The sequence below is a fragment of the Phasianus colchicus genome, chromosome 28 (genome assembly GCF_987193195.1).
Source record: "Phasianus colchicus chromosome 28, bPhaCol1.hap1.1, whole genome shotgun sequence".
Lineage (NCBI taxonomy): Eukaryota > Metazoa > Chordata > Aves > Galliformes > Phasianidae > Phasianus > Phasianus colchicus.
Genome location: NC_143463.1, coordinates 3,706,381 through 3,729,345, shown reverse-complemented (window position 1 = coordinate 3,729,345; position 22,965 = coordinate 3,706,381). Strand labels below are relative to the sequence as shown.

Sequence of the window (22,965 nt, the reverse complement as noted above, 5' to 3'; positions counted from 1 at the left end):
ATTGGACAAGCATCAGCCTTTCTTTGTACTGCTCTCATTAAGCATTCTGTAACTGCTAACACGCAGCTGCAGCACATTGAACTTCAGCTGGAGTGGTGCTCAAGTACAAATCAGATAAAGAAACACAACTGAAAGCATTCCTGGAAAACATTATCTAAAGGCAGGCTGCAAAATAGGGCTGCTTTTAAAAAGGAAAAAAAAAAACTAACCACCAAAAGATCTTTTTCTTTTTGAGCACACACACAGCCATTGGTTTCCACCACCACAAAGAGCCAGGAATGAGTTTGCTTCACTCAGAACCAATTTTATTCCCCCACACCTTTAATAACAGATAAAGGAAAAGAGCCAACGCTGCCCCAGCCTTTGGCTCCACAACACCAGCCTCTGTTCTTCTGAGGACAACAGGGGCTTCTTTCCCACTCAGTCCATATAAAGGGCAGCAGCACACACACTCAGCTCACAGCACTTCCAGCAGCACAGAGATGAGAACAAGGACTGAAGGTACAGCTGCGTGTGGTGGGAATACAGCACTGCCACAGCCACAGCTTTGGAGATGTACACGAGGCTGGGGTGTAATTGGGAAAGCATTTGCTGCCACTCACACGCTGTCTGCAGCCATCAGCTCAGCCTGAAGCCTTTTCCTCTCCAGAATTTCTTCGTCAAACTCTTCTCTCTCCCTAAGAAGAAGTAGGAAGGCTGTTATTTCAAGCAACACTCGAAAGTGTTAAAGCTTCTGCAGAGCTTTGGATGTTGCAGTAACTCTGCAAGAATGTTTCTCAGTGGTTAACCATCCCAGTATTTAAATGAGAGCTTGTCTTGCTGAACTCCCCCACCACTCCATACAGACAGTAAACAAGGAGGAAAACTGGGAGATGCTGAACATAGGAACGTACCTTTTGCTCACAGATGGTCCTTTCATGTATTTCTCTTCTGCCTTTTTGTAGTCTATATCATCCACAGCAGAAATGGCATAAATGATGGCCTATAAAAGCATTTGGTTCATTTACACGAGCATAAGAAAAACCTCAATTACAAAATTTAGAGCAGGCTTGAAATTGTGCTCATTGGCTGAGACGTTTTTGGGATGAGACTCCTTAATCCCTTTGGAAGCCTGGAAGGACCTCTGTGTAGGGGAACCCATTAGGTGGTACAGATTTGTCCTTCAGCATACCCAGGAGACTGCTTTTATAAGGACAATAAGATTCTCTTAACAGCAAATCTGTTTCCACACCTTACTAACGTTTTCCCAGGAAAAGCTCCTAAGGGAATGAATTTAGGCACAGCCCCCTGAGCTCAACACCACTCAGGGCAGTAGGTGGGCTCCAATACACCTCCCCTGGATCATTCCACCAGGCAGTGAACTTAAGTTATGTTATCTACTTCAACATTCTCTTTATTCAGTGTTTCATGTTTACTTACTTCAGGCAAAAGGACATCTAAAATAAATTTCACTCCATCTCCAAGCAGTCGATGGAGGTTTGCAGTGTCTATTTCATGATATGCTACTTCCTTCAAGTAGTTCACCACCAGCTCCAACTGCTCCTCATCCTCTAAATAAGTTTCAACGCATTTCCCACACTGACGTGAATTCAGAAAGTCCTTCATCCACCGGGACTCCTTCCTGCACTTCAGAATGGCCAGGAGGTGCTCCTCTGCTCCTTTGGTCTTCACGATGAACTCCACGATCTTTTTATTGGCTTTGTCTCTGGCAGCCCTCGTTCTGTCAGGCAGCAGCTTCCTGGAGGGCTTCTGAGGTGAAGTTTCTAACACAGAATCCTCCAGATCTTCCTCTGCTACGCTGGGAAAGGTCATTTGGACTGAGCTCTGCTGGTACTGCTTCCTGACAGGGTAGCCTGCAAGAAAAACCACCACCATACATACTCAGTTAAAATAAGGGGCTTTCTGACACTTATATGCAGACACCAAATAAGGGCTTTCTTGATAAGAGGACTTTTCCTTCCCCTCTTGAAAGAGGGGATGGACTCGCCTTGAAAAAAACACACTGCAAAAGGCACTGAAATGAACACAAGCTTTGAGAACAACTTGCTCCAATGTGAAGTCATTAACAACAACCAGCCCACTAATTACATTTCACTTCTACTGTGGGACTGACAACCTTATAGCACAACCAACAGCACGTTTCAGTGTGCCCCACCAGCCCGACTCACACACTTGCAACAAATTAGAGCCAAGCTTATCTACTAAAAGGAATAGAAAGAAATCTCACTGTGAATTCACTTACTGATATCATCAGCAAAGTATTCCAAGAAGGATCCAGTAAATGAATGGCAACCTGAAAAGCCCAGAGAACAGGTTGTTATCAGTCCAGCTACGCCAACAGCCACAGTGTGACTGCATGTCCTGGCTCACATCAGCACATGGGACTTACCCACTCTGATCCGATAGTCAGAAATCAACTGAATGCACCACTCAATTTCTTGGCAATAGTCTTTTTTGGCTTGGTCCTGCAAGAAAGGAGCCACACACAGGCCTAAGTGCTGCCTGTCAGAGCTATGGCCTCAGGACCAAGTTAACAAAGGAGTAACAACAACCAAAGCTCACACACAGGTTTTTTTAAAATATTGTCTTGTTATTCAATTTCCATAATCACTATAAGCACTGATAAGCGTGGCTTTAGCATATATAGAAAACAAGTGAAAATACAGTTGGAACCCTAAACAACCAGCTCCCATCCACTGCCTACGTTCTTAGCAGCATCCATAACCTGACCAAGGAACAAGGAAGATCCTAATCCTGCAGTATAATCTACATTAATACTATAATCAACACAATTACGTTTAAGAACTTTATTGAATGGAAGAGGATCTCATGAGAGAGCACTCAGCAAAATGAGAGCAGACACCTGGGGAGGGTAAGCTACACACCATATGCAAAATGTTTTTGTACACACTGTAGTGATGTGTTACTTGTAGCACTTACAATCAGGTCCTGCTTTTCTTCACAGTCAAAGTGCTTCAGGTTCCGAAGAGATACTGAGAAACTTGTTGACACAAGAAACAAACCCAACAAAGTTAGGGATATAAGGCAGTCACATTGTGCAGCTGCTTGTTCAGAGGGGTTTCACACACCTTCCCAAAAATCAGCCTGAGGAATTCACTAACACAGCTCATGGAGTCTGTTAGAGCCCAAAACAGAGGAATCTTACCCAATCCCAACCCTCCCATCCCATCAATGAAGGCTGGCCAGCAGAAACCTGGAGTTCAGCACTTAAGTAGAACCCACAATGATCACCTTTTCTTCTTCTCACTGGTATTCCCCTCTATGAAGAGCACATTTGCCTTCCTGTGCTTCCGCTTCACATTCTTTACCTGCAAAGAGAGGAAAGTCTGATTGGCATCCTCCAAGTCTCACATCCTCACAAAGCATGAGCATTTGCAGCTATGCAATGAGCCCCACACTTACAGCACCCCAAAGGAGCATTTCTGTTATTGCACAAAGAATGTATTTATTTCTCAGAGAAGGGTGCAGTCAGTTTAACTCATGATGCAGGAGCTAAGGAGGAATCCTCTGCTCCAACAGCAGCAAACACACACTACCCACGTTTACTTCACGTGTGCCTTATTATAAGCAAGTTTTCTATCATTTTTGGCTTTACTTCAGTTTCTGATTTGGCAGACAAGCATGTCCAGTTCCACACAAGACAAGAAGGGCAAGAAATGCTCAAGAACTTTGTTAGTTTGTTAGTTGTTCCCCATCAGCCCCCAGCAAACGTCATATCCCTGTGATACTGCAGCAAGCTGTTCTTACCACTGCTGGCCAATATGGGTATCTTTGCCACTTGCACCACACCAAAATCCCTTTGTCAATTGATTCTGGTTCTATAACGAAAAAATAATTAAAGAACAAAGCAGAAAAAGTTAATTCATGCTGTGTCAGCCTCCTTTCCCACAGGGAATACCCAACGAGTTCTGCTTTCATGCTTTTACAGGTCTCAACTGAAGTGGCAGAACATCCTTCCCTCCCCTACAAAAGGCAAGAGCTTTGAATATACAGAAACTATATTCTATATATAATACAGAAGCTCAGAAATCTTAATCTTAGACCCTTGCCCAGCTCCACATTGTTTGGCAAGGAATGCTGTTCCAAACAGCCCTCCTGCAGCACCCAATGAAGATGTTTTAATCCAAGCCTGGACAAAACTGGATTTGTTTGCTAGAAAGGTGAGGTTTTGTGATCAGGATTACCATAACTTGTCAGCAAGTCAGCAGCACACATAAACCAGCAAGGCATGCTAACCCATGCCTCACCTTGATGAGATAAAATGCTGGGAAGTTCTTCCTCCTCCTCCTCTTCCTCTTCCACCAGATCTGAGAGCTGAGACAGCTTCTCAGAGAACGTCCTCTCAGATGACAGCCCAGAGGGCTCCAGTCCTGCAACAACAACACAGCACTGTCAGTGCTACAGGCCCTACAGCCATCGCCCTCATCCCAAGTGCAATGCACAAGTGTGAGAAAAGCAGTGTTACCCCACAGCACTGTGAATCATGGGGCACCTGTAACACCACACAGACCTCTGCGTGGGTAAACAGCCTGAACACAGGGCAAAAAAGGGAAAGGAGCCATAGGAAAAGATGCAGGTTTCAGGATTCTGTACCCTTCTGTTCTGTTATACAACCTAATTTCCCCAGGACTTAAAACACAGAGGAATTCAACCCAGCAGTTTAAGAACCACCCCCACAAAAACACAACATCATTCTCCAAGCGTGATGAACACACACACAAGGTGTGTGTGAATCAGAAGGAATGGAGATTCCACACCCTAAGAGCGACGTGCCCACCTTCCTCCTCCTCAAACTCAGGCAGGTGGAACTCCTTTGCTTTGTTCATAACCACAGGTGGCTCATCCTCATTCTCCTCCTCTTGCAGCTGAGGGAGAACACCATCAGACAGCACTCTGCAGTCAGACAGCCCAGCTGAAGACTCAGGGCTGTTTCTGCACTCCCTCTTCCTATATGAGGACGTGGTTGCATTGGCCTCTTGTTTTCCTTTCAGTCTCAGTTTCACACTCCTTGTCTTTTTCCTCCCATTGACCTGTTTGACTACATTTTTATTCTCACTTCCAGTGCTCTTCTGAAAGACAGAGGCATTTTTGGAAGATGAGCGCAGTAACATCCCTTTTGGCTGCTGCCTGGTGCTCATCCTGCTCCTCCCAGGCACCACCATGCCAGAGCTGCAGGATGCAGACAGAGAAGCACCAGGGGGCTGCCCTCGGCCTTTGGAGGAACCATTTGTAAGCGACTCAGGTGATCCTGCACCTCTTGCTCTCCTCCTTCCTTGCTTACATTTTTCCTCCTTCAGCTTAAGTGAGACTTTATTACTCGTTAGGGATTTTTTCAACAATCTGGGCTTTGTTTTTTTCTCCCTCGATAACAGTGGTGATCCTGTCGCCGTGCAATTCTCACTGTCTGAGTTTGATGTGTTGCACAAGTCCTCAGTGCTACGTTTTAAGCGTTTTGTTCCATTTTCATTCGCTCCAGGACTCTTCTCTGGAATTAAAGAGCAGCTCAGGTTTTGGTTTTTTGTACCAGTCCTCAGGTTGGGGCTATTTCTCTGTTTTCTTTTCCTATTGAGACTCTCAGACTCCAACTTTTCTTTAGAGAGTGACTGACAGCTGGTTAAGGGGGAAGATGAGAGAGACCTGGCACCATTTGCCTGGGATGAACGAGTACTTGGTCCCTCCTTTGAAGGTGGTGCTTCTCTGGTTGGTACATTTTCTTTCAAAGAATCCAAGGCAGTTTTAAGAGCACAACGATATTTCAGTTCTTCCACAGCCTCATCCGGATCTATCTTTTCACCTGATGAGGAACAACAGGCAGTAAGCACAACAGCCTTTGTTACTGTAGGAGAAATAAAGAGTTGCATCTACATCACACCCTTTTCCTAAGGCAACATTGAAACCGTCTGTGACTTCTGAGGTGCAGAAGCACAAACTAACAACAAAAGCCATGCAGGTGCACACAAGTTTCTTCCCCATTCCTTAGGGAGAAACCAAAGGGGCTTAAGAATATTCAGTCTATTTTCAATCTTCATGGATTTAATGGGGAGAAAACCGCAAGAGACACCCCTGGAAACACAACAAAACTATTTTCCACCTGATTTTCTGAGCACAAAACACAGAAGGCCACAAATGCTCTGTCCTCACTTAAGTTAGAGACGATGTCCTCTATGCACGCCTCCTCCAGGGACACAGCATCCTCCTGCTTCACGCTGACCCTGAAAACACAACACAACGAGGCCGTGAACCAACCTGGAGTCACTCAGCTGATTTCATGGATGCTCTCAGATTAAAGCTTAGAAAGAAAACTGTAACAGAGATACTTCACCTTTCTTTTAGGCTGATTATTTCAACCTCCAGAACCTCCTGTGCGTTGCTGATAGGCGGATCCTCAGCAAGCCCAGGCTTTGGCAAAACCTACATGAAAAAAAGGTATTTCAAGTGCTTTCTGAGTGCTGTAGGGCAGGCCTGACTTCACAAGGCTTCAGCGGCAATGCGTTTTATTGCTTTCTTAGCAATATATCCCCCTTTTCCTGACCCAAACGCTCCCAGGGAGGCGACAGCCCCCAGCCCAGCCCCTCGCATGAATTACATCCGCAATTTCAGCCCTGCTTTCACACACCAGGGCCGCCCTCCCCACTCCCTCCATCCCCCAGCCTCACTTTACCTTCGCCGGCCACAGCCGCCCCCTCCAGCAGCACAGGACGTAGCCCCGGTTCGCCATGCGTTTCACACAGGGAAGGAGAAGCTGTGAGGTAAAAGGAATAAAGCATGACCAGAACTCGGGGCGCTCCGGCCGCCTCTATTCCAGCCCTCAGCGGCGTAACGCAGCACTCGAGCGGCCCTCAACCGCCACCGCGCGGCGCTTTAACTCCCAAGCGGCGGCACCTCCGTTCCCAGCACCCGGGACCGAGGGAAGCGAACGGCCACGGCCTCCGCCCGGCGGGAAGGAGGAGCGGAGCGGAGCAGAACCGAGCTGAGCCGCCCCGCCCAGCCGCCAGCAGCCGGGACGCCGCCGCCGCCGCCGCCGCCGCCTCCTCTCACACCGCGCCTCCCTCTGCGCATGCGCCGCCGCGCTCCTAGCACCGCTACAGCCAATCACCTCCCTGCTCTTCCAGCTTCCCGCCCTCGCTGCACGGCCAATCGGTGCGCCCGCTTTTCCGTTTGCCGCGCCCTAACCACGCCTCCTATAAAAAAAGGCGGGAGGAACGCCCCGCCTCTCCGCTACTGAGCGTCACTTCCGCTTCCGCTGTGACGTCACGGGGCGGTGCCATGTGCGCGCTGCGAGCACGTGGGTGTCCGGCAGTCCCGCACCGTGCGGTTGCGGTGCCCAAAGGGCAGCACCCAGCGCTTGGTCTCGTTGGGCCTCAGCGCAGCGTGAATAGATCGGCCGATAGAGCCGGAAAGCAGTCATACCGCACGGGTACAGCCGTGTAGGTTTCCAGCCATTCAGACGCAGGAAGGGCAGAGCACGCGTTACGACGTTAGATGTTTTATTTGCTGTCTATGCTCTTTTATAAATAACTGCGATATTGAAAATGTAACCACTATACAGAAGAAGTAAGTTATTAAAACACGTTCTGAAAACAGCATACAGACCGAAATGGCGTGTCCCATAGGATTGACACAGCTTTCCCTACCTCCAGGTACAGATATTTGTGGAATAATACTTTTTGTTGACAAACTCCTTTTTTTTTTTCTGGCTAAAATTTCACCTCGGTTGTCTTCCTAGATCTTCCTTTAATACCCATTATCTCAGTGATACTTTGTTTTCTGCTACCAGGAGCAGTCTGAGGGCAGAGCAATGTCCCTGCTCCTGTGCTGAGCTCCCTGACCTTTTCCTGCACGATGTTTTAAACCTGTCCCTCACGTCAGAGTGTGTGAATTAATGTTAATACCTGATTTAATAAATAGCAGACATGAAGTCCAGGCCCCATTGTTGTGAATGGACGCTTCCGTGGGGTTTGCACGTCTGCAGGATGGAGAGCAGAGCTCAGCACAGCACTGCATTCTGCCCCCTGTCTTCAAGCAGGGAAGGAAGAGAGAAATAACAAAGCAAAAGGAGCATCATTTCCTTCCTCCATTCTTTCATGCATCTGATCTCTCCCCTGTAATTGGCTTTATGAGCACCCTAAGCATAAATGAGCACAATAAAGCGTGGATCAGCCCTTACTGTCATCCTTAGGATTTCTGTTTGTGCTGTAAATTAGTACAAAAGTCACTGTGTCACATTTCCCTTCCTGCATCCCCATTTACAGCTCTGCATCTACCAACCAACCCTCTCCAGACTGTCTCTGTAATTGCAGCTCTTAGCTTAAGCAAAGCTGTATCTTTCATCTGCAGTCCCTTCTCTCCAGCACACGTAGTATGGCTTTTCCTGTCTCATTTCTTCTTCTGTATTAAAATCCACAAATGTTCATCCTGCAGCTTGGTAAAGAAACGCCTAAAAAAATCTCATTTCAAGAAGTTTGTCCTGGGATTTCATTAGTCTTAAAAAACCAAACAGAAATGCGTATAAACTCATCGTCCCCAATGAAGAAACGACAGCACCGTGTTACAAAGTCTGACGCTGCTCCGTAGAAATAATTGCATTGTTCTTCATTAAAACGCCTGTCAGAATGCAACGAAGGCAGCACTCCTCACCCACAGCCCTGCCACTCCCACACAGCACACACTGAGACTGAACACCAGGACGAATGAAACCGGAGTGTCACGAAAGCACGAATCAAACAGAGCTCATCTACCACCTAAAGACACCGAGGAGCTGCAGGCAGACGTTTTTTGGAGGGAGGTCCGACCCCCCCCCCTGCAGTGGGGCTGGTGGGTGCAATAGGGCTGGAGACTGAGCGCACATTGCTGGCCACCCCTCCCCTCTGCAGTGATGCCTTTGAGGACTATTTACAGAACTCTGGTGGAGAGATAACTCGCTGCCTTTGTTGGGAAGGTGAAAGAAATCCTTTTTTTTTTTTTTTTTCCTGCTGTTTTCTCCTCGTTTTTAAGCAGCTGGGACACTCATAACCCCACAGCAGCCAAAGCTGTTGGGTTGTTGGAAGACAGGAGTCACCAGCGCTGCTTCCCTGCGGGGTGAGGATGGACACACAGCCACACAGCAGCACCACACAGAGATGCACCCCATGCTGCCACCACCCCCACAGTGCCCCAAAAGCCCCCGCAGTGCTGCTGGGAGCCGGGCACCATCAGCTCCTGCAGCTCGCCCCGTTGATGGACACTTTGGGCACAGCAGGGAATGCTTCCAGCTCCTCAGATGCAGCGGTGGCCTCAGTGCTCCCCTGGGAACCCCCCCGGCTCCTGGAGCAGTCGTGGTGGCCGTGGTTGCCCAAACGGCTGGAAGCCACCACGGCTTTCATGGCAGCCTGCAGGCAGAGCGTGGTGGCATCAGTAGGAAGCACACAAACACGTGGTTCAACCCCCCAAGCTTCCCCCATTCAGCATTTTGCTGCTCAGGGCAGGGATTGCTCAGCCCCAGTGAATGCAGCCCATGGGGATGGGATGAGTTTTGTGCAAGAAGAGGAAAGTGGGATGGATTCATTGGGTTTTGTCACGTTACCTTCAGTTTCCTCCTGGCATTAAATTCCTGCAGCTTCTTTTGGGTGCTGTCCATGTGGGCAAACTTGGCTGCTTTTCCAGTGACCCAGGGATGCTCTAAAGCCTGATAGACCGTCAGTCTCTTCTGGGGATCCAAGACGATCAGTTTTCTGACCTGCAGCCAATTTCAGCGTGCAAAAAAAACCAACCAAACAAACAAAATTGTCATTTGTCGAGCGCCCCCCCCACACCCACCCCTGTGCAATGCTCAGGAGGAGCTCTCTGGGTGGACTCACAGCCTCACGTTTGCAAGGAATGCAGAAGCAGAGGAGCAGCAGGCAGAGAAGCAAAGACCACGACACCACTCCCTTTGGCAAACTCTTGGCTTTGTCATTCTTACACCCCATCCACTCGTCTCACACAGCCTCAAGCTCTCCGCCCTGAAGCTCATTGACTCACCAGGTCCTTGGCATTGAGGGAAACCTCGTCCCACCAGGGGGACACGAACTCGTAGTCACAGGTGAGGATGCGGCTGTACATGTATTGGTCCCCACGTGGGTCAAAGAAGGGCTCGAAACCGCAGAGCCTGCAAGGATGCAGAAGATCCCCAGTGCCCCCAGACCCCGTGCAGGGACACGGCACGGCCAGGGGCTCACACCCCATAAGCAATACTCACAGGATGTAGGTGATGACACCCACTGACCACATGTCCACCTCAGGCCCATAGGGGCAGCCGTGTAGGATTTCAGGGGCTGGAAGCAGAGATGGGGGTTAAAATCCAGGAGGAAACCCCCCCCCCCTCCACCCTCTGGGCACCTCCTGTGTGCAGGGCTCAGCGCTGAGCTGCTTGGGGACTGATGACAAACAGGGTTCGTGCATCACAGAGCTGTGCCACCTGTCCCCATCTCCTTCCAGTCCCCAATTCTGGGCTCTTTGTGAGGCAGAATGGAGTGTCAGGAAGGACCCCCCCCCCCTCCCCGAGTTCCTTTGCCCCACAACCCCACTGCTCACCGCAGTACCCCGGTGTCCCACAGACAGTTTTCATGGTATCCTGCTCATCCACGATCTTGGAGAGCCCGAAGTCACCTTGGGGACACACAGGGAGGGGTCAGACTGATGGGTGCCGATAGGGTGGGAAACCCCCGGGTGCAGCCCCTCTGCTCAGCACCCACCGATCTTCAGGGGAGCGTCGGGGGACAGGTCTGCATACAGCAGGTTCTCCGGCTTCAGGTCCCGGTGCACCACTCCATTCTCATGCAAATACTGCGGACAGAGGCAGCGGGGATGGGGGGGGGGAAGGAAGGAAAGGCTTTAGCAGAGCGGAGGAAGGACGTTTCCCGTTCAGAGTTTCCATTTTTAAACCTATCTGTTGCCATGGAAACCCCATTTCCAGGCTGTGTGGCAGTGACCTTCCCCAGACAGCACGGCTCTGGGCCTGCAGTGATGCTCCCAGACCCACAGCGATGCCCCCAAACCACATGGGGACGGGGAGACCTTACCAACACAGCCTCCAGGATCTGCTTGACCACGTGTGCCGCATCCCGCTCACTGTAGAACCCCCTCTCCACGATCCTGTGGGTGCACAGCAGTCAGGATGCGCCCTCACCCCCCCCATCCCCAACCCCATAGGGGTGTCCTTCAACACCACTCCATCCTCACCCTCCCTCGGGGCTGTGTCCCCTACCTGTCAAAGAGCTCTCCTCCCGTCACCAATTCCAGCACCAGAGCGATCTCCGAGGGCGTCTCGAAGATCTCCTTCAGTTTGATCTGAAAGGGATGAGAGTGGGTGGCAGCAGATGGGGCTGTGCCATTGGGATTGGGATTTGCCATTGGGATTGAGATTTGCCATTGGGATGGGGCTGTGCCATTGATATTGGGATTTGCCATTGGGATTGGGGCTGTGCCATTGGGGTTGGGGAGTTGCCATTGGGATGGGGTTGTGCCATTGATATTGGGATTTGCCATTGGGATGGGGATTTGCCTTTGGGATAGGACTGTGCCATTGGGATAGGGCTGTTCCATTGAGATTGGGATTTGCCATTAGGATAGGGCTGTGCCATTGGGATTGGGATTTGCCATTGGGATGGGGCTGTGTCATTGGGATGGGGATTTGCCTTTGGGATAGGGCTGTGCCATTGGGGTTGGAGCTGTGCCATTGGGATGGGGCTGTGCCACCGAGATTGGGATTTGCCACTGGGGTCAGGGCTGCGCCACTGGAGTTGGAACTGTGTCATTGGGATGGGGCTGTGCCATTGATATTGGGATTTGCCATTGGGATGGGGATTTGCCTTTGGGATAGGGCTGTGCCATTGGGATAGGGCTGTGCCTTTGTTATAGGGCTGTGCCATTGGGATGGGGCTGTGCCATTGATATTGGGATTTGCCATTGGGGTTAGAGCTGCGCCACTGGGGTTGGAGCTGTGCCATTGAGATGGGGCTGTTCCATTGAGATTGGGATTTGCCATTGGGATGGGGCTGTGCCATTGGGATGAGGCTGTGCCATTGGGGTTGGGGATTTGCCATTGGGATGAGGCTGTGCCATTGGGGTTGGGGATTTGCCATTGGGATGGGGCTGTGCCATTGATATTGGGATTTGCCATTGGGGTTAGAGCTGCACCACTGGGGTTGGAGCTGTGTCATTGGGATGGGCCTTGTGCCATTTGGATGGGGCTTGGGCCATTGGGACTGGGATTTGCTTTTGGGATAGGGCTGTGCTAGTGGGACAGGGTTGTGCCATTGGGGATATGGCTGTGCCATTGGGGTTGGGATCTGCCATTGGGGTTGGGATCTGCCATTGGGGTTGGGATCTGCCACTGGGGTTAGAGCTGTGCCATTTGGGATAAGGTGTGCCATTTGGATGGGGATTTGCCACTGGGGTTGGGGCTGTACTGGTGGGACAGGGCTGTGCCATTGGGGATATGGCTGTGCCATTGATATTGGGATTTGCCATTGGGGTTGGGGCTGTGCTGGTGGGATGGAGCTGTGCCATTGGGATGGGGCTGTGCTGGTGCCATAGGACACTGCTCCCTCCCACCATATAAATTCCAGACGTGGCAGCACTGGCACAGACGCACCCCACACATCCCTTCCTCGCCTCTTTGTTTCAGCCCAGATCTGGAACTGCCTCACTCACTTAATCCCTCATTAAGGACGAGGCAGGGGCTGCTCCACCTTCAGCCCCATCAGCTCAAAGCTGGGGACACACATTGATACCACAGCCCCATCCCTGCTGCGATGCCACCTCTGGAGCTGCGACACCCAGGGCCCCCATGAGCAGCACCCACAGGGGAGCACCCCCAGCAGTGCTCTGCATGGAAAGAGCGTGAAACAATCTCCATTTCCCTTCTCATTTCCCCTTCAGATACCATGCAAAGTCTGCACAAACCCTTTGTGCCCGCGCAGCAAATCTAGAATTAACAGATCTCTCTTAAAAAAAGAAGTCAAAAACGCAATATATATATATATTAAAAAAAAAAAAAATTTTTTTTTTTTTTTTTTTGAACAGAAAACAGAGCATTTCACGCTTCTTAAGACTTTTGTGACACTGTGGATTTCATGGGGCTTTAATCATTACCTTCGCAGGCCGGGTGACGAGCCGTGATACCCCGCAGGGCCGGCGGCAGCTGACTGCATTATAATAACACACAGAAGCACTATAATTTTCCTATTAACTTCAAAAGTTTACAATCCTATTATCACCCACCGTCGAGGTTGGTGCTGAATGCTTAGTAAAACGGACCGAAGGCAATGTTGTAGAGAAGGAGATGCTGCGGTTGCCAGCAATCGCTCGGGGCTCCCCTATGGAAGCTCTAAGCACCAAAGCACCCATGGGTGCTCCCCATGTGCGGTGCACAAAGGGTGTGGGAGAGCACAAACCGAAGCTGGTGGCATTTCTGTTGGTGTATGAAACGTGGTCCTCTCCTCTGCCGTGTTGGGATGGAGGAGCTGCTCTGCCCAGTGCTGGGTGCAGGGAGCCCCTCGCCCTCTCCTCGCCTCTTATCTCCCTTCCTCTTATCTCCCCTGGCAGCATTCCTTACTGATGGGCAATTGGCTTCGGTGCTCATTTCATCTCCTCAGTGGAAATTGCTCAGCACCGAATGGAAAGCTGAGGGTGATGGGGAGCGGGGTGGGGAGCAGCTGAGGAGGGGGTGAACCCCATTGCACCCTGATGGGAAAGGAGGGGACGGTGCTGAGCGGGGCTGCGCTGTGCCGTAGGGCACCAAGGGGTCTGGGTGGGGGGTGGTGGGGTGACGGCTTCACCCAGTGCCACGTGCACCCAGTGCTGGGATGGGGGCACTGCGGCCTCGTACTCACGATGTTGGGGTGTGAGAGGCGCAGCAGGACCCCGATCTCCGTCCTCACAATCTTTTTGTCGATCTGGAAGGCAAAACCCACAGATGTCCATCACCACCACTGCTGGGGCCACAGCACAGCCCCCCACTGAGGATGTGCCCCCAAAATTGAGCCTGTTGTGCTCCCCCCCCCCCCTCGACCCTGCACTGCAGACACTGGCATCTCCATCCCCATATCCCCACCCCCACGTCCCCCCCATCCCAACGCCCTTCATGCTCCCAAACCTTCAGAGCCACCAACACTCACCGTCTTCTTCAGGATCTTGGCAGCATATGGGGTACGTGTGCCCTTCTCCTCACAGCTGTACACCACAGAGGTGGCTCCCCTGCAGGATGAAGGCACAGGGATGGATGGGCAGAGGGTCCCACTCCCCCTCCCCACCTCACAAAGCCTCCACCAGCACCGAGCTGCTTCACCCAGCATCACTTCCAGCTTTCCCCACTAAAGCCATTTTAATTAAAACTGAATCCTAAAGGCGGTTTAAAAACCATAAGCGGCTTTCAGGGCAGGATGCAACCCCCCCCCCCTCCCTGCTCCCAGCTCCAGGATGAGCTCAGTGGAACCACGGATGCTGCAGGACCTCCCCCCATCCCAATCACACAACAAAACCTGCCAGAGTGCAAAACTGCTCTGCCTTACAAAGGCAGAACCCGCTCCCATCAGCCTGCGCCGTGCTGCTCAGCTGCCCGTCACTTTCAGATCTTGTTAATAATGTTTTCTAACCACTGGACGGTGAAATCAACCCATTTCTTCAGGCCATTATGGGGCTAGTTTGCAATTTCATCTTTGCTGCCCGGCTCCTCGAAGCAGATTAATTCTCACCCCCTGAGTAATCGACCGCACTTTATTGCTCTTTGGCTTTGACACCTTCTGGGACAAGTTCAGGTTCTGGCTGGAGGCACACGCCATCCCCCCATCCTCAGTCAGCACCAAACCTCCGAAGGTCAAAGCCCAAAGAACCCCTTTTTTACACCGAAATCTCCCTCAAGAACCCGAGGATCCATCGCTGCCCATTGCTGCCCACAGGTCACCCTTTGCTGCAGCGCCGCAGCTCCCAGGGGGCCCTCCTGAAATCCACCTCTCTGCTTTTAAAAAGGAGAGAGGATTTTGCAACTCGTCTGCTGAGCTGGAGAATTGCATTCCCATGGCAACAGCAGAGCTGGGTACTGCAGGGGGTCGGCGAGGGGCTGGGGATGGCACAAGGGCTGGGGATGGCACAAGGGCTGGGGATGGCACAAGGGCTGGGGATGGCACAAGGGCTGGGGATGGCACAAGGGCTGGGGATGGCACAGGGCTGGGGATGGCACAGGGCTGGGGATGGCACAGGGCTGGGGATGGCACAGGGCTGGGGATGGCACAAGGGCTGGGGATGGCACAAGGGCTGGGGATGGCACGGGGCTGGGGATGGCACGGGGCTGGGGATGGCACGGGGCTCAGCCTGCAGCACACTCATAGCTGGGCAGCCCCACATTTTGAGCATTTCTGAAGCATTTTCTGCCTTTTGCTTAGCATTTCCCATCACATCTGCTCAGGAAGAGCTGCAGACGGCTTTGCTTTGAACCCACGGCACCACCACTGCTGCTGTGCCCTCATTCTGCCCCATGGCTGTGCCACTGTCCCCACTTCCCAGCTGCCGTGCCCCCTCTCCCTGCACCACGCTCACCCTCCCATCACTCAACATGCACTTTCAGCACCACATTCTGCACAGATGATTTACAACCCACTCCTCGAGGGATCATTTGAAGCCCGTTGGCCCCTCAGCTCCACTCCTCCAGCACAGCTCCACGCACCCGCTGCCGTCACTGCATCCCCAATTACAGCAGCAGCTGGAACCGTGCTGCCAGCAGCTCCACCTGCCCGCCTGGCTGCTGCTTAAGGCCTGGAGTAAATACTGCAATCAACCTTGACAGCCACGGCAGATAATTGTATTTGCTTTACAGATGAACTGGAAAATGTCGAACAATGGGATTTGCCAGGAGCCTGAATTCACTGTGGGTGCATCCCAGCCCAGACCCTGGATGGGATGCGCATGGACAGAGGGGTTGGGGGCTCTGGGCAGGGTCTGTCCCCCCACCACGTGTCCATCTGTGCAGGCAGCACACTCCAAGCTGCTGTTTGTGGCCCCACGTGCTCCTCTGCTGATGGAAACCCTGCAGGGGCTCTCAGGTGGATGCGGGCTGCTCCACCACCTCCCCTCTGCTGGGGTCTCATCCCCCAGAGCCAGCCCTGCTTACACCTCCAGCTCAAAGCAGAGGATGGGAAGCTCTGGCTTTGCTCAATGTGCAGCAGCTCCATGGCTGCAAGGCTGTCTGCTGGGCCCTGGCTCCTTCCCAGAGCAGGCAGGCATCCTACCAAAGCACAGGCACTGCTGGGTGACAGCACTGCATGGGGCACTGGGGGGGACGTGCCTGGAAATGCCCATGCTGTGCCCCTTCCTGCAGCCTGGCCCATGCATCACGCCTGGCACCATCCTGTGCTTTGGCAAAGCCCACATCTCAGGTGGCCAAAGGGCCCAGAAACCTCTGTGGGGGCTTGCTGTTTGTGCCCCCACCAGTTGCTGAGCCCTTAGTGGTGGGGAAAACCCTAGAGCTGGCTCTGGACGTGGGGATACACCTGAGATTTCTGTGGGGCCTCCTACCTTAAATGGGACAAATCTTGGGAATAAATCCCCTGCAGGGATGGGATTTATCCTCAGTCATGCTCTTTTGCTGGGGCTCCTCATAGGAGGGTCCCATTGCAGCCCCAGGTTCATCCTCCTCTTGCCCAGAAGCCAAAAGTCAGAGATCACCAACCCAATCTCTACCAATGGGGTGAGAAGCGTAGGGCACACGAGGAACCTGAACCACGTCCTGCAAGACTCCAGTGACTGCTCCCAAAACCACAGCAGCAGCACTGTGATCGATTCCAAACCCCAGCTCACACATGAGGATGGGATCCCCCTGGCCCCTCTCCATCCATCCATCCGTCCATCCATCCGTCCATCCATCCCTTCCCCTGCACCCTTCCTGCACGCAGCCATTGAGCATGACACGCTCCCACGCAGGGAATCCTCCTGCTGCCTTCCACTCCCTTCCCCCCTCCCCCATGCAGGCAGTACCGTCCCAGTTCAGGGCCCACGACGTAGAAATCCTCCAGGGCAGCCTCACGGTGGGATCCATCGATCCAATACTCGCCGTCCGTCTTGGAGGAAGGCATGGTGCCCGGGGGGGGGGGTGGGGGAGGAGTCTCCCACCAGCTGCCGGGCAGAGCAGAGCCCAGCATCACCACGGCCCCCCCAGCATCACCACGGCCCCCCCAGCATCACCACGGCCCCCCCAGCATCACCATGCTCCCCCCATTGCGTGGCAGTGCACAGATGGCAGCGGATGCTCCTTGGGATTACGGAGAGCAACGGATCCGCAGCCACAAATCCCCTTCCCACCAGACACGTCCGCTGCCTTTTTGGAGATCACACCCCCAAACCCTCCCCCCCCACACACACACCTCGCCCACCCTTGCACCCCACTTCTCCCACCCCACCCTCAGCTTCCCAGGGCTCTTTTGGCACCGGGTGCCCTGGCTGTGCTCTGTCTGTGCCCCACACATGGGTGCTATGGGGTATCCGTACCCCCAATTCCCGCAATCAACCCCACACACCGTCAGCCCCGCAGCTCATCCCCCCCCCACACACACATCGCCCACCCGCGCAGCCCCACGTACCGTTAGCTGCTGCGTGGCTGCGCGGCGGAGCCGAATCCCCCCCGGCTCTCCCTCATCCCCGGCGCAGGGCGGATGCGGACACGGTGGGCGCTGCGTGCGGGGCTGGGCGGCCACCCCCCCCCCCCTCCCGCACCCGGCTGCTGCCCTCCGGGGTAGGGTAAGGATTTTCGGCCCTGGAGCGGGGATATGAAAGGATGCAGTGATGGAGAGATGCGGGGAGGCGTGGATGCGGGAACACCGAGGCGCAGGGAATAGGGATGCCCGTGCGTGGGGCTGCGGGACCGCAGAGACGCCGGTGCGGGGGTAGAGGAAGGTGGAGACGCGGGGCTGCGGCGCTCGGGGGCCCTCCTCGGCCGCACCCCCACCCGGCACCGCTCCCGCCCGGCTCGGCCGTGCCACCCCCCGGCGGCCGCCGTCACTGCACCGCGCCCGTTCGCCCCGCACCCCGCGGGGACCCCCCCGCCCCACGCCGCTCCATCACTCCTGTGCCCTCCCCCCCCCCCCTTTATCCCATTACCGAGGTCAGATCCCCATCCTGCATTCGCAGCGCTCCCGGTGATGCTCCGTTGGATCCGAGCGCGGTGGAGGTGGGGGTAGCCGTGCCGGAGGGCGGACCCCCGGAGCGCTGCAGCGGATCTCGGTTCCCCCCCACCCCCGAAGGAGCGGCGCTGCCCGGTGCGGCCGCACGGTGCCGCCGTTCGCCACGGGATGGGAGAGGAGGGGGCGGCGGGGAAACGGGAGGGACGGGGGTGAGGGGATGGGAACGGAGAAGGGATGGGAGGAGGGTGGGGGAGGATTTGAGTGAGGTGGGGCGGGGTGGAGCCGGGCACGGAGCGCGCTCAGGGATGAGATAGGGGCTGGAATTGGGTAGGAAAGGGGAAATGTCGGGGATGGGGTCGGGACCCCCAGCCAGGGCACCACGTAGGGAGGAGGGATTTGCATTGCCCGCCGCGGGGGGAGCTGAACGGAGAGCTTCACGTGTGCGTGAAGGGACCGCAGGGCTGAGCACAAGGCTGCAGCAACACCACGTGCGTGGAGCAGCAGCACCGGCACCCATCGCACACCGGGAATCTCAGCAGCTCTCCGTTGCCCTCTCCTTGTCAGCACCGAGGCTGCAATCCCCGCAGGTGCAGTTGTGTGTTTTACCATTACACACAGAAACACAGAGCGTCGTGGGGTTGGAGGAGTCCTGGGGATGATGCTCAGCCCTGACACGATGCAGACAGAGCTCCAGGAAAGGCCCCACCAGCATGAGATGCTCTCTTTGTAATGGGTTCCGCAGGTGTTTATCAGAATATTTCATCGCATCTGAGGGAGGAGAACCCAGCCCTGCCTGATCCCAACTCATTGCAACTTGCTTTCGAAAGGGATATTCTTAAAAGGAGTGACCTCAGTCCATAAAATGACTCTGAGTCATTCCTCCCCATGCTGTTATGGTGCAGCGATGGGAGGGGGGGGAAGGTGTGGCATCATTAATATTTACCACTTCACCTAGAGCAAACACAACCCCAAATTTACCCACCCCAAAAAGAGCAGTGGGCTGCAGCTGGAGAGCAGAGGCAGCTCCTTCCCCTTATCAACTCACTGCTGTGTGTTGAGGCCCTGTGCTCTGCCCACCCCCTCCACACCCCCACCCATTTGGCCCATGGATGCTGGGCTGCCCCCTAGGATGGAGCTGAGGCTGGCAGCATCCCAGGTCCCCCCATTAGCAGCAGAGGAAGGGCTTCAGGGCCCAGCAGTGCAGAGATGGGGCTGCAGGAGACCTTCAGCCTTCTGTCTCCCAGCAAAGAAATTAATTCTTTTGCTCTCTCATTACGCTGGAGTAAAACCCCATTTACAAATATAGGCGCCTGAAATTCTATTTTGTTTTCTTTTTTTCCCCCCCACACCTTGAGAAACATTTCTCTCCCCTTCTCACCCTCACTTCTGTCTCATCACACCTCCATCGATGTTCAGCAAACCCAAAGGAGGGGGGGGTCTGCTCTGACCGTGGGTGGGGGTGAAAGCAGAGCTGGACCCCCAGCTCACCCCCACACAGCCCTGGGTGATGGCATCACCACGAGAGCCTCCTGCAGCCGTTGCTGAGCGATGCTCAATTGTTCAGAACCAAAAATGGAAATTAATACATACTGTTAATGCCCCCCCCCGGCATCCCCACCTTCCCCAGCGCCGCTCGCCTTGTTAATTGAATGGCACCGAGCAAATGAGGTCAGAGCTCAGCGCAGCCAGACAAGGACGCAGAGCACACCGACAGCGGGCAGGTCTGTCTGCTGAGTGGTGTTAGCATTCCTGCCAGCAACCGCTCATTAAAAACCTAAAAGGCAGAGTAAGCACCCCGTTGGCTGCGCGCTCCGTTGGCCCTTCCCTCGCGGAGACGTTTTCGAGGTCGGAGCAGAGGATGTGCGGGGTCTGAGCAGACGGGACACGCTGTGACCCTCAGGGTGGGTCGGTCTGCACGAGACCCCCCAGCAAAGCCCATCCCACAGCCCCCATCCTGCTCTGCCCTTTGGCAGTGCTCCCACTGCCCTCAGACTGCACCGTGCCTCAGTTTCCCCAGCAGTGCAGCACAGCACAGCAGGCACCCAATACCCCCGCTCAGGGACCACCCTTAGGGATGCTCTCAGCTCTGCTTCATCCCTCCCAACCCAGCCAAGCTCCTACAGCAGCCTCAGGCTCCCACGTTTCCCTCCTGGAACAAAGGAAGCTCTTCCTCCACCTCACCTCCCACTCCCCCACTTCCTCTTTCATTCCTTTTCCTCTCTCTTCTCTCCCCCCCCCCCTTTTTTTTTTTTTTTAAAGAAAGGAATGAGTTGTCTTCCCACAGATGTGACTAAAAGCACTCTGGAAATGTCAGCCACTGCTGGAAAGGGACCCAGATAACATTTAGCTTTAGGTAAGAGAGTAGATTTTCTCTGCACTAATTCATATTTATAAGCTCTCCTGTTCCCAGGGAGCGCGCGGCACTGATAGCACTTGCTGATTGCTAGTGAGCAGTGCAGGGAATTGTTTTCATATCTGAGATTAAAGAGTGCTTTCTGCTCCCAGTGGCACCTGTGTATTTACGCTGGTCATTCTCAATTCATTCTTATAAGATTAAGACTGGAAATGGGAAATGGTTATATAGTGCCAAGGTGGCAGGGGGGGGGAAATACTCCAACTGGGGTCCTGCGAGCCCCCCTCTGGGGTTCCCCACACTGCCCCAGGGATGGAGCACTGAGGACAGACGGACACCAGACAGACGCACGGCATCAGCTTGGGCTGAAGATTGATTCCTATTACGATTTTTCAGCGCATCCCCGGCTCTGCGTCGGCTGATGGAAAACAAACAAGTAAAGCCGCCTCCTCCTCCTCCTCCCCTCCCCCCCCCCGAGATCGAAGGATTTGGGAACTTTTGAGGCTTCTTCTGCTCGTTTTGTTTCCGTCGTCGGATTTGTGTTTGCAGAGGGGCTGAGCAGCTCCAGAGCTACAAAACACGGGGAGAGGGTGGGGAAAAAAAAAACCACTGCGGTGGGACAGTGAGAGTCAGGGGAGGGAGAAGGAGAGGCGGGAGGGGAGCGGGGTGGAAAGGGAAAAAGGCGAAAGGAGAAACAATGGCAGAAGGCACCCCGGGGACTTCCTGAGAGGTTTTAGAAATTCAAAATACGCCTTAGAGCCTCAAAGCTGTGTCACTCACAGCCCCGGCGCGGGGATCACGAAGGCTGGGGTCGAACAATACGGGATTGTGTGAGGAAGGTGGGAAATAGGGGGTCTCAGCGGCTCCGCTCACACCAGCGGTTCCGCTCGTCAAGCACGCGTTCCACATGAATCAATTCTGGACAGTGCCTCGGCATAATCCCCTCCAGCCCCGCGATGACAACTTGAAGGAGAACTCTGTGCTGAGTGACAGCAGACGGAGCGCTGACACGGAGAGGCTGCAGGACTTCCCTGCCCGGCCCCCTTCTCCTCCTTTCCCCCTCCCAACAACTTTTCATGTGCTGCGGTCAGAGCTGCGTGTCCCCCCCCCTCCTCCCTGCTTCACCCCATCGCTGGCAGCTCCCACCCCACGCTTTTCCGTGGGGAAGGTCCTGCACAGCCCACACAGCACAGCCCCAGCACGGAGGAGGGCAGGAGCTGAGTTGAAATCAACCCCCCCCCCCCAAAAAAAAAAAAGCCTGATGTGAACTTTCTCGAGTGGGGAGCGAACAAAGCAGCACAGCCATGGGGCAGGCAGGGGTTGGGGGTCAGAGCCCAGCCAGGAGACCCCTCCCCTATTGAGGGATGGGGAAGAGGGCACGTGAAAGCAAAACTTCACCTGAACACCCCACGCTGAGCTCAGGACCTCCAGCAATAACTGCCATCCTCCTCAGTGCATCCACTCAGATGGACACAGCAGCTGCCAGGACCCAAAGCATTAATTATCCCTTATCAGGGCTGCGATGTGAGGCGTGGCTCTGTTAATTACTGCTTTGCAGATGGCACCATCCACGTGTGTTTGCAGCTCGACTTCGGGGGGCTCTGACACCTGGCACGGCTCTGGGATGGGGATGGGGATGGGGGTGAGGATGAGGATGGGGATGAGGATGAGGATGAGGATGAGGATGAGGATGGGGATGGGAATGAGGATGGGGATGGGAATGAGGATGGGGATGGGGATGAGGATGGGAATGAGGTTGGGGATAAACTTGGGGATGGGGATAAGGATGGGGATGGGGATGGGAATGAGGTTGGGGATGAGGATGAGGTTGGGGATGAGGATGAGGTTGGGGATGAGGATGAGGATGGGGATGAGGTTGGGGATGAGGATGAGGTTGGGGATGGGAATGAGGATGGGGATGGGGATGAGGATGGGAATGAGGTTGGGGATAAACTTGGGGATGGGGATGGGGATGGGAATGAGGATGGGGATGGGGATGGTGATGAGGATGGGGATAAGGATGAGGATGGGGATGGGGATGAGGATGGTGATGGGGATGAAGATGGGGATGGTGATGAGGATGGCGATGAGGATGAGGATGGGGATGGGGATGAAGATGGGGATGGTGATGAGGATGGGGATAAGGATGAGGATGAGGATGGCGATGAGGATGGCGATGGGGGTGGGGATGAGGATAGGAATGGGGATGAGGATGAGGATAGGGATGAGGATGAGGATAGGGATGGGAATGAGGATGGGGATGAAGATGGGGATGGGGATGAGGATGGGGATAAGGATGAGGATGAGGACGGGGATGGCGATGAGGATGAGGATGGTGATGGGGATGGTGATGAGGATGGGGATAGGGATGGGGATGTGGATGGGGATGCGGATACCATGCCATGTCATGCCTGGGAAACAATCCCTAAAGCAGGGCAGAGAATCCTGGCTGCAGCTGGG

General features: G+C 53.9%; 2 protein-coding genes and 1 long non-coding RNA gene across 4 annotated transcripts; all 3 read right to left on the bottom strand.

The window, feature by feature from the left end:
• Positions 1–283: 283 nt before the first annotated feature.
• Positions 284–7,070, bottom strand: PWWP3A (PWWP domain containing 3A, DNA repair factor). Its single transcript, XM_031604162.2, has 13 exons — positions 6,683–7,070; positions 6,344–6,432; positions 6,163–6,233; positions 4,799–5,815; positions 4,269–4,391; positions 3,769–3,839; positions 3,253–3,329; positions 2,941–3,001; positions 2,390–2,465; positions 2,243–2,293; positions 1,420–1,853; positions 894–982; positions 284–677 (listed from the first exon to the last, which is right to left on the bottom strand). Exons 1-13 carry the CDS (start codon positions 6,737–6,739, stop codon positions 599–601), a joined length of 2,295 nt encoding a protein of 764 aa, XP_031460022.2. The 5' UTR covers positions 6,740–7,070; the 3' UTR covers positions 284–598.
• Positions 7,071–7,306: 236 nt separating this feature from the next.
• LOC116235788 (calcium/calmodulin-dependent protein kinase type IV-like) lies at positions 7,307–18,328 on the bottom strand. Of its 2 annotated transcripts, XM_090126009.1 has the most exons (13): positions 18,130–18,328; positions 17,613–17,785; positions 17,011–17,148; positions 14,160–14,238; positions 13,875–13,937; positions 11,246–11,328; positions 11,061–11,133; positions 10,734–10,824; positions 10,573–10,647; positions 10,238–10,313; positions 10,021–10,147; positions 9,584–9,736; positions 7,307–9,389 (listed from the first exon to the last, which is right to left on the bottom strand). In XM_090126009.1, the coding sequence occupies exons 3-13, from the start codon at positions 17,106–17,108 to the stop codon at positions 9,213–9,215; spliced, it is 1,095 nt and encodes a 364-aa protein (XP_089982135.1). In that variant the 5' UTR covers positions 17,109–17,148; positions 17,613–17,785; positions 18,130–18,328; the 3' UTR covers positions 7,307–9,212. The 2 variants fall into 2 exon arrangements, with proteins under 2 accessions (XP_089982135.1, XP_089982134.1); XM_090126008.1 differs by lacking the exon at positions 18,130–18,328 and having other exon boundaries at positions 17,613–17,984.
• A 2,689-nt stretch (positions 18,329–21,017) lies between these two features.
• LOC116235794 (uncharacterized) lies at positions 21,018–22,965 on the bottom strand. The gene is made up of 3 exons (XR_004168416.2): positions 22,902–22,965; positions 21,904–22,122; positions 21,018–21,075 (listed from the first exon to the last, which is right to left on the bottom strand). It is a non-coding gene; the product is annotated as an uncharacterized LOC116235794 (long non-coding RNA).

Coding starts and splice junctions, on each gene's coding strand:
- LOC116235788 (XM_090126009.1), bottom strand. CDS start 17,108: ATGCCTTCCTCCAAGACGGACGGCGAGTATTGGATCGATGGATCCCAC. Junction 10,314..10,572: donor TGGGACACCGGGGTACTGCG/GTGAGCAGTGGG, acceptor CTCTGCTTCCAG/CCCCTGAAATCCTACACGGC. Junction 9,737..10,020: donor CCCTCAATGCCAAGGACCTG/GTGAGTCAATGA, acceptor AATTGGCTGCAG/GTCAGAAAACTGATCGTCTT.
- PWWP3A (XM_031604162.2), bottom strand. CDS start 6,739: ATGGCGAACCGGGGCTACGTCCTGTGCTGCTGGAGGGGGCGGCTGTGG. Junction 6,433..6,682: donor GGCGGCTGTGGCCGGCGAAG/GTAAAGTGAGGC, acceptor TTTTTCATGTAG/GTTTTGCCAAAGCCTGGGCT. Junction 1,854..2,242: donor ATACTTTGCTGATGATATCA/GTAAGTGAATTC, acceptor TTTTTCTTGCAG/GCTACCCTGTCAGGAAGCAG.